This window comes from Rhododendron vialii, chromosome 3a, assembly GCF_030253575.1.
Source record: "Rhododendron vialii isolate Sample 1 chromosome 3a, ASM3025357v1".
NCBI lineage: Eukaryota > Viridiplantae > Streptophyta > Magnoliopsida > Ericales > Ericaceae > Rhododendron > Rhododendron vialii.
Genome location: NC_080559.1, coordinates 26682988 through 26696208, shown reverse-complemented (window position 1 = coordinate 26696208; position 13221 = coordinate 26682988). Strand labels below are relative to the sequence as shown.

The 13221-nt window shown below is 40.1% G+C and overlaps 3 protein-coding genes across 3 annotated transcripts; all 3 read left to right on the top strand.

Annotated features, from left to right (window-relative positions):
- Window positions 1–1067: 1067 nt before the first annotated feature.
- Window positions 1068–3837, top strand: LOC131318915 (probable pectinesterase/pectinesterase inhibitor 59). The gene is made up of 2 exons (XM_058348962.1): window positions 1068–2064; window positions 3041–3837. The coding sequence occupies exons 1-2, from the start codon at window positions 1170–1172 to the stop codon at window positions 3733–3735; spliced, it is 1590 nt and encodes a 529-aa protein (XP_058204945.1). The 5' UTR covers window positions 1068–1169; the 3' UTR covers window positions 3736–3837.
- Window positions 3838–7977: 4140 nt separating this feature from the next.
- Window positions 7978–10215, top strand: LOC131321291 (pectinesterase 2-like). Its single transcript, XM_058352288.1, has 2 exons — window positions 7978–8836; window positions 9355–10215. The coding sequence occupies exons 1-2, from the start codon at window positions 7978–7980 to the stop codon at window positions 10050–10052; spliced, it is 1557 nt and encodes a 518-aa protein (XP_058208271.1). The 3' UTR covers window positions 10053–10215.
- Window positions 10216–11069: 854 nt separating this feature from the next.
- LOC131319419 (pectinesterase 2-like) lies at window positions 11070–13011 on the top strand. Its single transcript, XM_058349648.1, has 2 exons — window positions 11070–11667; window positions 12091–13011. Exons 1-2 carry the CDS (start codon window positions 11136–11138, stop codon window positions 12783–12785), a joined length of 1227 nt encoding a protein of 408 aa, XP_058205631.1. The 5' UTR covers window positions 11070–11135; the 3' UTR covers window positions 12786–13011.
- Window positions 13012–13221: the final 210 nt, after the last annotated feature.

The window sequence follows — 13221 nt, the reverse complement described above, 5'->3', positions numbered from 1 at the left end:
TCAAAAATGGAGTGCGATCTACTCTCTGATCTGATTGATGCATTTGACGACGTACTGATTTTTCAAACAAATAATTATCATTCTTTCATGCAGCTCACGTACGTTACATACTATGGAACAAAATGGTTTGCGTGATCTTAAAACTAGGAGCTAGGCTCATGCATGCATTCATTATCCCCGATTAATTGCTTTGAACCGGTATTGATTAATTAATCCATCATTTCTCTCTTAGAAGTCACAACACCGGCTAGATCTCATATATATATGTAGGGAAAACTCAACCGTCACTTCAAGTCGAACACATTTTTTCTTATTTTGATTGTGTTATGTGTACGCCACATGGTTTTAAGTCAGGACATCTGGAAATGTAACAGTATTGGCCATGTAGTTACATATAAGTCTATATGTAAGCAAATAACGGATCCGGTATTGAAAGTGTGAAATTTTGTTACATAATAATGGCTGATACGCTACGTAACGGTTTTTATTTAAAACTTTGGTGCGCCTTATCCGTCGGTAATATACACCCCAAAATATTGAAAAATTGAAAACTCAACAAAAATAAATTCAAATTTTAGTTGAACAACTCCCGATGTTGCCAACAGTATTAGGCAAGTAATTAGACATATCTAAGTTACCCTAATTGTGAATAATAAAAGAAGTTATCCTAAATGAAAAAAAATGACTTTGCCCATCATTTAAGTAGGACATCAACCTTTTTCATATCTTGCATTTAATTTTTTTTTTCATAACTCAAAGTATCCGCACAACTTACGCACACCTCGACTATTAATCCTGGAGACTAATCTCACCGTTCACTTGCGGGAATCCCATTAGGAGGAAGTAAAACCCTAAGTCTCGGGTTTCGCCCACTAAGGCCCCATTCCGCTGAGACTAGCTAGCTCTGACTTTTTATAAATACTTATTTTTCGCTTTACAAAACAACTCTTATTTCCTTTAGAGGAACGGGGCCTAAGCCTTTGGGTTATCTTGCAATATTTAACCACTCTCATTTCAAAAAAGCCAACTGTGGTGCTAATTAAGTTTCGACCCACCACATCTCACTTGTACTTGAATAAAAAGAAAAGTCCTTGAAGAGATTCGATCCCCCCCTAATACCACACAACATCCAAATCATACCCAAAAATAGAAAGAAAACAACACACCAAATGGCATTGAACCTTGCATTAATTTTCATAATACCCATATCATTTTCTCTCCCTTCTTTCCTCACTCAAGCCCTACCAAACCAAGCTTCCAATGGCATCGACCGCTGGTGCAGCAAAACTCCTCATCCAGAACCGTGCAAAATCTCCTTGGGCCGGCCCCGCCGCCACGCCCCGAGAGGCGAAGCGGATTTCAGGACGATGATGGTGGAAGCGGCACTGGAGCGAGCCCTTCACGCGGAAATCCACGTGAATGAGCTCAGACGACGTTGCAGTAGCAAGCGTAAGCTGGCCGCGTGGTTGGACTGCTCCGGATTGATTTCCAACACCGTTTTCCAACTCAACAACACCCTTCAAGGCCTAAAGGCCACCGCCGCCAACGTGAATTGGACAGATGCTGATTGCCAGACGTGGCTCAGCACCGCCCTGACGAACCTCGATACTTGTCGGGCAGGGTCGCATCAGCTCAACGTCTCGAATTTCATCTCTCCTGTCGTGTCCAACAACGTGTCCGAGCTGATCAGCAACGGGTTGGCCATCAACGGGGCGTTGCTTGACGGCCAAGAAACTGAAGGGGAGTTTCCGAGCTGGGTTTCGGCCGGGGAGAGGAAACTGTTGGAGTCTCCGCCGTTGAGTTCTCAGGCAAATTTCATCGTGGCGCAAGATGGGTCGGGCCACTTTAGGTCGATCCAGGCTGCGATAAACTTGGCGGTGTCAAGGAGGCGTCGCGACGAGAGGATAACAATACATGTGAAAAGGGGCGTGTATAGGGAGTATATTCAGATCAACAAAAATATGAACAAGATTACTTTGGTAGGCGACGGAATGAGGCACACAATAATTTCTGGCAAGCGAAGTGTTGCTTCAGGGTACACAATATATAGCTGTGCAACTGTTGGTAAGAGCGCGCGCGCTCTCTCTCTCTCTCTCTAATAACTAGGTGTTCTGGCCAGCTTACACACATCTCGATTAATTCTGAGCACCAATAACACTATTCGTTGGCAGGAGCTCCATTTAAAGCCAGCTCTCTCTCCTTGATTTCTGCTTTGACTGTTAAATGACTCCAATCTACATTAAATCAATTACAAACAATTTTTATTTTTTTTGATCCGAATTACCTACAATTCAAATAGTAAGAAGTACGTTATGTTGATAAGACTAAGAGAATGCTTGAAAATGATTAGGTATTCTGTGAAGCTAAAAGACACATCGATCATTAATTGTCCTTAACTTTAAGTTACATTATACCTAAACGTTACTTACTCAGAACTTTTGCGGCTAAATATGCTCATGATCAGGATTAACAAACATGCTATCTCCTTCCTTAAATGAGTTTTGCTCTAGCTTTATAGGGGGGCCAGCCAATCATGAAGAGTGAGATTGAACCCCGGAATTATTTTGAGATGTTGTCTTTAATTTGCTCTGGTTACGGATTGAGTGGTACATACTTAGGTCTTGGTGACTTTTTCATCGGCTAGTCACATTGCATGTCTACACATGATTTGAAACATACCGCACCGTCACATGTTGCACAAACACTCTTTAATTACCGTTACACATTTCTTAACCCACAAAAAATGGAAGTCAAGGATACCCAACGCTAGTTGGATCACCCAAAATGATTTTTCAATCCAGGGATATAAGTTTGAGTAACATTATCCTCATAGTCATTGATTAAGTTAAGAGGCATTTAAAGCAACCGCAACACGTTTTTTTTAATTAGCAGGTCAATGCATTGGGCTTGTTTTATATTTTATTATTTTCTATTTTTAATGACAATCTTTTTTATTAAATGAATCCCTTTTTATTTCAAATAAATATAGTAACAATATATTACGGTGACTTAAATTATCTACAATCATGTCGTTCTGTAGGGATTGATGGCGCTGGTTTCATGGCTCGGGGAATCACATTCCGAAACAGGGCTGGCCCGCAAAACGGTCAAGCAGTCGCCGTCCGATCAGCATCGGATTTCTCTGTCTTCTACGCTTGCGGATTCGAAGGGTACCAAGACACCCTCTTCGTCCTAGCGCAGCGCCAATTCTTCAAAATGTGCTACATTTACGGCACAATAGACTTCATATTCGGCAACGCGGCCGTGGTATTCCAAAATTGCATTATTTACGTAAGAAAGCCCCTTTGGGGCCAAGCCAACGTGATCGCGGCCCAGGGCAGGATCGACCCATATCAAAACACCGGCATTTCGATCCAGGGTTCCCGTGTCGTGGCTACACCCGGCTTTGCCCGGGTGGTCCGCTCTTACAATACGTACTTGGGCCGGCCGTGGCAACGGTATTCTAGGACTGTTTTCCTTCAAAGTTACCTAGGAAGTCTGGTGAATCCGGCGGGTTGGCTGGCGTGGGAAAATACCGATTTTGCCCAGGATACGCTTTACTTTGGGGAGTACAAGAATTTTGGGCCTGCTTCTTCGACTACGAGGAGGGTGAATTGGAAGGGTCATCATGTTATAACAAGTGCGGGTACCGCTTCCCAGTTCACCGTTGCGAACTTGATTGCCGGCAACACGTGGTTGCCGGCAACCGGGGTGCCATTCACTGCTGGCCTATGAATATTGAAAATGTTATAATGATCGATATGAGTTGTAAATGTACATTGTTTTGTTCTAGCTCTTTACTATACAACATTGAATTAAATACCTACTTTTTCTTCTTTTTATTTATGAGAGTAGTATGGTTCGGACAAATTCTAGAACGTCTTTTTTTTAAGGGGTCTTGGACGTTTTAGAAATTTTGAATGAAATTTAAATTCTCAATTGTTAAGGCCCGCTCCTATTAACACTGGAATGGAAAGTGGAACAAAAGGTATGATCCACGCATCCTTTCACTGACTTATTATTACATTTTCAAAAAGAGAAAGTATACAACATAGTAAATAGTAAAATGAAGGACCAAATTTGTGAAAAAAAGTGGTCATAATCTATAGAATATGTCTTCCATTTTGAACTTATCGCAGTACAATATCAAATTCATAGACATAACAAAAGTTGTAGTCGAGGTATTTACCAAAAAAAAGCCAATATTTGGGGACGGAAAGTACGGTCGAATTATGCCATTGTTTAATTGGAAATGATTTGGACATAGATCTAAATATTGATTTGTCAAAAAGGCTTTTCTACATTTTAATCAAATTTAAATGAAATTAAATGGCTAATAAATATCCTTTACTTTGTTGTGAATAAAACCGTAAAAATGAGGACAAGAGGAATGACCCCTTATTTTTTGACGGGCAAACAATCATTACAGCGAGGATAAAAAAAAAAAAAAAAACAATCCTTACAGCTATGAGTCTAACAATTCAAAATTGGGGTCTATTGCGATAATTATGAGTTCTCAATCTTCACTACAACACGAAAAGGGCTATAGCGAGGATTCAGTTTCCTCGCCAAAGCACCTAATTTCCTCACAAAATATATTAGTGAGGAAAAATTTCCTTGCTAGTTTTCCTTGCCTAAACCTTGTCGCAAAAGGTATTTGCGAGGAAAAAAAAAATCCTTGCCTATTCTGACAAATTAGCAAGGAATTTTTTTCCTCGCTAATGTTTTTCCTCTCAAATACCATTCGTGAATTCTGTCATTTTTTTGCAAAAGGCGAGGAACATTTTCCTTGCTAATTGTTGTTTTGACGACAAATTTGTTTTCCTCGCTAAAAAAATTGACATCCCAAAAGAAATCAGTTTCTCCTCATTCACCTGCCGCCCCCATCATTCGAACCCTTGTACCTCTGGGGTCCAAAGCTATAAGTTGCGGTCCACCTACCAACTGCACCACGTTAGCTTTCTGGTAAAATTAGTGAACTTTTAGGTATATATCATTATTTTATCATATCTTTTACCTCTCCAAACTACTTTCTTCAATATTAATTATGGTCTTTCGACGTTTTGTACTCTTATAATGTCTGAACTTTATTTGAACAAATTTAATTTTTTGCTAGCACAATAATTTTTTTTGATTTTTTTAATTCGTTAATTTTAATCTACACTATCCTATAAGGAACTTGGCGAGGGGGATGAGGCTTACGGAGATCGAACCCTACCCCATGTACATTGGAATATATAAGGGAGGACAATTGCATTACACTCCACTTGCATAATTTTTTGGTTGAAACATGTTATATTGGTATAGGCCTGTCAATGGATCGGATCCGATCCGAAAAATCCGATCCGGATCCGAATCCGATAACATCGATCCGATAATCCGATAATCCGAATCCGGTAATTCAATACGGATCCGGATCGGATCGGATTAAATCTGTTATCAATCCGAATCCGAACTTCATTTTTTTTTTAAAAATAGTAAAATTTTTATTTTGAAAAAAAAAATGTTTAAGAAGTTGTATTTTTATTTTTATTTTGTATTTTAAATTTTTTTTCGGAAAATAATTTTTTTTTGAAAAAAAAATTGTATTTTTTTGAAAAAAATATTTTTTTTTTGCTAAAATTTTTGAAGTAAAAAAAGTTTCCGGATCGGATCCGGATTTTTCGGATTCGGATCCGGATTTTTCGAATTCGGATCCGGATTACCACTATCGGATTTGAGTCTTATCGGATCCGGATTGGATTGTGTCTTATCGGATCCGGATCTGGATCGGATCCGGCCCATTGACAGGCCTATATTGGTATATGGCAGCAACTTTTGAAAGACTAATAATATGTGTTATTATTCTAATTTTTTGATGGGATTATCCTACCTTTTATGGAATGAGATTTTTGTCATCATAAGCCTGAGATATGTTTTAATATCACATTATGAATGACAAGAGGCATCACTGTACGTCGTTGTTTAAAAGTGAGTTTGACTTTCTTCTTTTGTTTTTTTTTGCCAAATACAAAGAGTATATTATAGATTTGTAGTAATTTTTAAAGTTTTTTTTTATCATCTCTATAATAATATGAAAAAATTGTAAATATTCAGATAAGATTATTCTAAAAGCACTAAAGACAATACATTTTTTTTTTAAAAAAATTTTAACAAATTTTTTTTTTCAATCCATATATATATCACTCACACACACAATATGTATATGTATATATAAAAATATGTATGATACTTGCAAAATTGCATTTCAAATTAATGTTTAACATATTTATCTGGTTATTAAGGAATGCCATTAGAATCACTTAAGTTGGATTGAATACAAATCAACTAACGTACGATTTACAAAAAAAGAATTCTTTACAACATGAATGCACAATAGATATGAAATAGTGTATTCTTTGTGAAATAGTTTATTCCTAGATAGCAGTAATGTAGATATTTTGAAAATAGATTTGTGTTTATCTAACTTGAAGATATTTTCAATACAAAATCACTTCAATATGTTTTTAACTTTATTTTTTTTGTTGAGTTTTTATTACTATGGGATAAATCATCGATACCTACACTTTAAGATATTCAACTACTATGGGATAACATTGTTTTAGCATGTGTTTTAAAAAAAAATTATTCAAACAATAAATATTATGACAATTTGAATAACAAACATTGTTAACAATTAATTTAATTTGGAAAAAAGGGAATGCATAGAATTAGTGAGAAACATATCTTTCATTGCTAATAAGAATAAGAAAAGTTACAAAATAAATTTTTCAATAAAATATAAATATATATGAACATAATTAATAATGACATATATATCAAAAATTAATGAGTCCTAAAAAATGTGGCAAAATATTTACTTGTCAAATGCAACCTTTTGGAAAGGAAAATAGATTTTCTCACCAAATGTACCACTTTGGCGAGGAAATTTGTTTTTCCTCGCTAGAAAAGGTCTTTTGGCGAAGAAAAAGATTTCCATGCTAGAAAACGCGACGAAATTCAATTTCCTCACAGATAATGTACTTTTAGCGACAAAATACATTTTCCTCGCCATATTTCCTCGCCAAAGCCCTTTCGTGTTGTAGTGCTTGTGTTCCTCCAGATAGAAACTGAAAGGCTTGTCACAAGGTTGAATTTCATGAAAGCCCAGCTTTGCAAACCTTGGGTCATTGAACATGTGTCTGGTTGTTAACTTCAGGGACTCATAATTAGTCGAGGTGTGCGTAACTTGACCGGGACATCTTTTTTTTTTTTTTGATCCGCCCCGGGACATCTTGTTATCAAAAAGAAAGTACCGCACTAAAGTGCCGCTGTAAAAATAAAAATTGCACTTGGATTTTGAGGGAGAATTTTTGTTTTTGATCAACTTGAGGGAGAAAATTTACGCTATCACTATGGATAGGAGCCCTTTCAAAAGGAAAGAGAAGCCAAATTTGTGCCTTTGTTGGTGTTTAAATTGATTTATACAAGTAGTTTGTAGATTACTAGAAGATTACAAAGATCTATGGTGATTAGGTCTGTTTGAAACAATTTTGGGTCATTTGACTCGTTTATAGATCTAACAATTTTGCGTAATCTCTGCTTATATTTCTATTCTCAATGAAGACAATAAAGCCAATTAGATAGTCACCCCAATAACATAAAAGTTGGACCCGGCTTCTCCGCAGTTGGACTGCACAGAGGCCTCTGCCATTTCATCGTAAACATTCATCTTTACATACGACGGTCCAGATTTTAAAAAAGCTCTTCCACTCTTCCTTGTAAGAATTTTGTTAAATTTGAACCGTTAAAAATACTTTTGGACGGTTTGGATTACGCGGACGACACTCTGCAGTCCAACGACAGACTGCAGAGAAGCCAAATTCTAAAGTGTTGGTCAAATATTACATTAATATAAACGTGTACTACATTTCACACAAGCCATTGTCATTTGGCCTATCTAATTTGCAACAATTGTGGCGAAGTCCATCAATAGTGATGAAGGTTGGGCTATTTCAATTGTTCATAATTTTTTCTTCCATCCTCTCTCCAATCCATTCAAGCGCAAATTGGGGTGCCTTAAACTGGTGGTGCGACAAAACACCATACCCTAAACCATGCAAGTATCATCTGGGCCAAGATGGAAACCACTCTGTATCAACGTCAAAGAATGATTTTCGAGATTTGGCCACAAAATTAGCCCTGGAATGGTCGCTGAATGCACTGACCTATATCAAGTGGTTCGGGCTAGCTTCTTGTAGCGATAGAAAAAGAGGCCCGTGGACGGATTGCTTGAAGCTTTACGAGAGCACCATTGTCCAACTTAACCGTACCCTAGACGAAAGCATGAATCGTGACGACTTTGACGTACAAACCTGGCTTAGTGCGGCCCTCACGAATCTCGATACCTGTCAAAATGAGTTCACTGAGCTAGGTGTTACCGATAACGTATTTTCCCTCAAGAACAACAATGTTTCAAAGTTGATAAGCAACAGTTTGGCAATCAACAATACAACAGCTCGTCGTCAAATCACCTATAGGGAACGATTTCCTAGCTGGGTTTCAAGTGGCGATCGGAAGCTTTTGCAGTCAAAACGGCTAGTTCCAGATTTCGTGGTGGCTCAAGATGGGTTAGGAGATTTTGTCACAATCAAAGAGGCTATCGATGCATCGATCAATATGAGATATTGGGGAAGATTTGTAATTTACGTAAAAAGTGGGATTTATAATGAAAACATTGAGGTAGGCCTGGATATGGAGAATATCATGCTGATTGGTGACGGATGGAGGAGCACTATTGTCACCGGTAACCGGAGCCATGCCGGAGGCTATTCCACCTTTGACTCTGCAACTTTCTGTAAGCCATTCGTTCTGTCGCGGTTTTAGAGTACTACAATACCCTCTAGATAAAATTTGCGCAAAATTTAATTTTGAAAACGACGGTATGCCGAAATTTATGCCCAAAGTATTTGAAGTTCAGTAGAGGTGTACAAAATGCAGGATGGCTCTGCAGGGGTGGGTTGCCTGGAGCCATAACCATTCATATCGGCAGTGTTCTTAAAAAAAAAAAAGAATTAATCGACAATTAAGTGCTGGTGAGGTTTATCCGAATTACTCATTTGGATCAAGTAATGTTTAGTGAGAAATTGAGAGAAAAGTACACAAAGTGATATTTTTCGGTTGGATCCTTTCCCTTTCTTACAATTCGAAAGATTGTAAAGTCATAAAAAAGAGTTTAACATCTTAACCAAAAGGAAGCCACTATAACAGGATCTTCGCATGTCGTATTGAAAAATTTATAAATTTTATGCTATCTTCCACCACTTTTCTTTTTCTTATTTTCACTCGCTAGCTAACTCTCTAATTAACTTCCAGCGGTGGCCGGCGACGGATTCATAGCCCGGGGCATCACCTTCCGCAACACGGCAGGCCCGCAAAGCGGCCAGGCCGTTGCCCTCCTATCGCGGTCCGACCGCTCAGTCTTCTACCGGTGCGGCTTCGAAGGATACCAAGACACCCTCTGCGTCCACTCCCAACGCCAATTCTACGCCAAATCCCACGTCTCTGGCACGACCGATTTCATCTTTGGAAACGCCGCGGTAGTATTCCAAAACTGCATTATCTACGGACGGACCCCACTGAGCGGGAACCAAATCGTCTTAACGGCCCAAGGCCGAACGGACCCGAACCAGAACACCGGGTTTTCGATCCACCGGTGCATGGTTTTGCCCGCAGGGGATCGAGGCGGCCCGGTGGCCAGGCCGTTCGTGGCTTACTTGGGCAGGCCGTGGAGGGATTATGCCCCCGTGGTTTATATGAGGAGTTATCTTGACGGTTTTGTCCCCGGTGTGGGGTGGTCCCAGTGGGGGAACGATACGGGGAATTTGGGCACTTTGTATTACGGGGAGTATGGTAATTTTGGGCCGGGGTCTTCGACCGAGGAGAGAGTGAAGTGGAGCGGGTATCACGATATTAGGAGCAAAACTGAGGCGGAGGAATTCGGTGTTGGGAAGCTCATCCGCGGCGAGTTGTGGCTGCCGGAAGCCGGCGTGCCATTTATTCCTGATGTGTAGCCTTAAATATTTTTTTGTTGGCGAATGGTGTGTATAGTATTTGCGTGTAGAGAGTTCAATCAGAATGACATGACAATGCAATGGCGAATTATAACGAAAATGGCACAACAAAATGAAAGGTCCGGATTGAGAATAGAGATTTTACTGTGGATCAGAAAAGAGAATAGAGATTTTACTCTGCGCCTATATGTGGGGATTGTTTTGAGGGTGTCCATTAGTTACTCTTTCCGTCTTGAAAAAGATTGTCCATTTTTAATATGGACGCTGCTAATGTCACGATAAGAATTTATACTGCCACGACATTTTATAGCATCTGACAAGTGTACCATTGTCTCTTTCCCCACATCCAACTTTCTCTCATCTTTGGTCTACTTCTCTTAGCCAAAAAGTTTATTCAAATGAAGTAAAACTCAAATGAAGTAAAACTCAAATTTTAGTTCAATTTCGAAAGGTAATTTTCTTTGTCAAATTTACAATTGTGCTATTAATGAATTTTTTTCTCAAATTTATCTTTACCAAAATGGTGGTGGCTTTCCGAAATGGGCTAAATTATCTGGTATTTTGCATCCACAATGGGGTTCATACATGCTATATTTTGAGGGGTTCATTTTTATCTACAACAAAAATTATATTAGAACTTTTTTATGCGGACCCCATGTGATTCAACACAGCGGCGCCATGCCAATGGCGATAAAGTAAGTCATTTTTATCAAAAGATTATAAGTTATTTTGATCGGAGATAGAATTAATCTAGGTGAGTGTAAATTGACCGATACACTGTCTGACCGTCGTACCCAAAAAGCCGCATGACAGTGAGAAAGCATGCCACCTTAAGTATGCTTGCAATAAAATCCTCTTTCCTAACCGTAAATGAACTTATAGCAAATCTATGAGCGCGAGAGAGAACCTTAAACGCCAAATATTAAAGCACACATGCTGGAACATGTTAAACTCTTTATGGTCATTTATCAATCGCCAGTGATTTCCCCAAAATTTAAGTTCAATTTAAACGAGCCAAAAAACTGCACCCTATCTATAGCTGCGTGTAAACCCCCTTCACAAGGAGCTAAGTCAAGAAAGAACATGGGTCTATCGATTGCAATGAAGCTTGTGCTATTACTAACACTGTTCACAATCGCCACCACTTTGGCTATCCAAATTGCATCAGAATCAGGACCTGATTCCGATGTGGGAATTCCCAGTAAAAACATCTCGAGTCCAGGGGGCGAGAGAAGTCTTTTACAACGAATGCTGAAAGGAAAACATCATAGGAAGGGAAGACATCATCGAGAGCGGAAGCTTAAGCCCCGTCATCATCGAGAGCGGAGGCCGAGGTTGGCAGCCGAAGAGCCGGTCGGAAACGCTGCGGCAGTGGTGGCTCAAGACGGGTCGGGAAACTTTCCGAACATCAAGGCGGCACTTGACGCGTCACTCAAGAGGGGAGGTGACGGGCGATTCGTCATTCACATTAAGAGTGGCGTTTACAGCGAACATGTTGTGGTGACTGAGGCAATGAAGAACGTTATGTTCACTGGCGATGGTATGGGAAAGACCATTATCACTGGTAGCCTTTCTATCAGTGGAGATAGGGGTACATCAGAATCTGCGACCGTTAGTAAGTCATCTCTCTCTTATTAGTTTTATATGCTTCGAAGTTTGTGCTCGATTTTTTTTGCCTACATCAGACCATATATGTCTTACTGAATCTGAACCGAGTGAGGTATAAACAAATTACTAGGAGTATATCACAACTAGTGTTGTGGCGAGCACGGGACGAAGGGACATGAGGAGCCGGTTCCTTGCTTGCTTACCGGACAAGAATGATTAGACTTTAGACCAACTAATGGACTAAATACCTAACAGAGAGAAAAAAAACTCATGTCATGTGTCATTATTGTATTGCGAACAATTAGCCTCCAAGATTCATATTTGTCAAGATTTTCAACTTGTCAAACAGCTGAAATTTTTGAAAAGAGAGAATCCCAATAACCTGTTCGCTGAAAATGGCTCCAAACTAAATTCATGTTCGGCATTGCAGTTATAAAGGGTGACGGGTTCGTGGCTCGCGACATAACATTCCGAAACACAGCAGGCCCTGAGAAGCAGCAGGCTCCGGCAATCACATCATCTGCGCCGCATTCAGCTTTCTTCCGTTGCGGTTTCGAAGGGTATCAGGACACCATCGTCGCCATGCGAGGCCAACAGTTCTTCAAAGAGTGCGACATCTATGGCACGGTCGACTTCATCTGCGGAGACGCCGCAGCAATCTTCCAGGACTGCAACCTCCGCCTGAGGAGATCGCCTGGCCGCACAATCACCATCGCCGCATCCAGCCGCAACTCAGCGAATTCACCCACGGGATTCGTGTTCCACAACTGCCGGGTCACGGCGGAGCCGGAACTGAGCCAGGTGATCGGGACGCACAAGATTTACTTGGGCCGGCCCTGGAGGTCCTTCGCCCGGACGATCTATATTCAGAATGATTTGGACGTCCCGATTCAAGCACAGGGGTGGATGCCGTGGGAGAAGAGGCCGGATGGGGCGGACGCGAACACCGTTTATTACAGGGAATACGGGAACAGGGGTATTGGTTCGTCAACAGGAGGGAGAGTGAAGTGGCCAGGGTACCGAGTTATGGACTCGAACGAGGCAAGTCAATTCACCGTTGCGAATCTAATTCAGGGACATACTTGGCTGCCTAGCACTGGCGTGCCATTTAACGCTGGTTTGTAGGCCAGCCTTCTGTGGAATTGGGGATTGCCAGATTTTCCTAACAATGGAACGTAGTAAGGAATTCGGGATCATCGCGCCATCTTCGAAGATAATTTTGTTTTTCTGTTTTGAGATAATAAGCTCAGTAGGTAGTTTCTGTTTTTCCGAAGTTAGTGAAATAAAAGTAATACGATTTTCAAGATGATTTTAAGGTTTCTTGTCCTCATGGGTGGAATCACGGTTTTGTTTAGAACATTGAAGTTTAAATTTTCAATCACATAGATCCCTTTCATCGATTTACTGAGAGTGAATCAATCCTAATCAGGTTATACATTGTGCATGAAGGGGCACCCCTTAAAGGAAAAAACTCCAATACACATCCTGTACCTTTGAAAAATGTTACGTTTACGTTGGAAGAATGTTGAAAAGATTATGCCTCTCAGCGGTAAGTGTTATG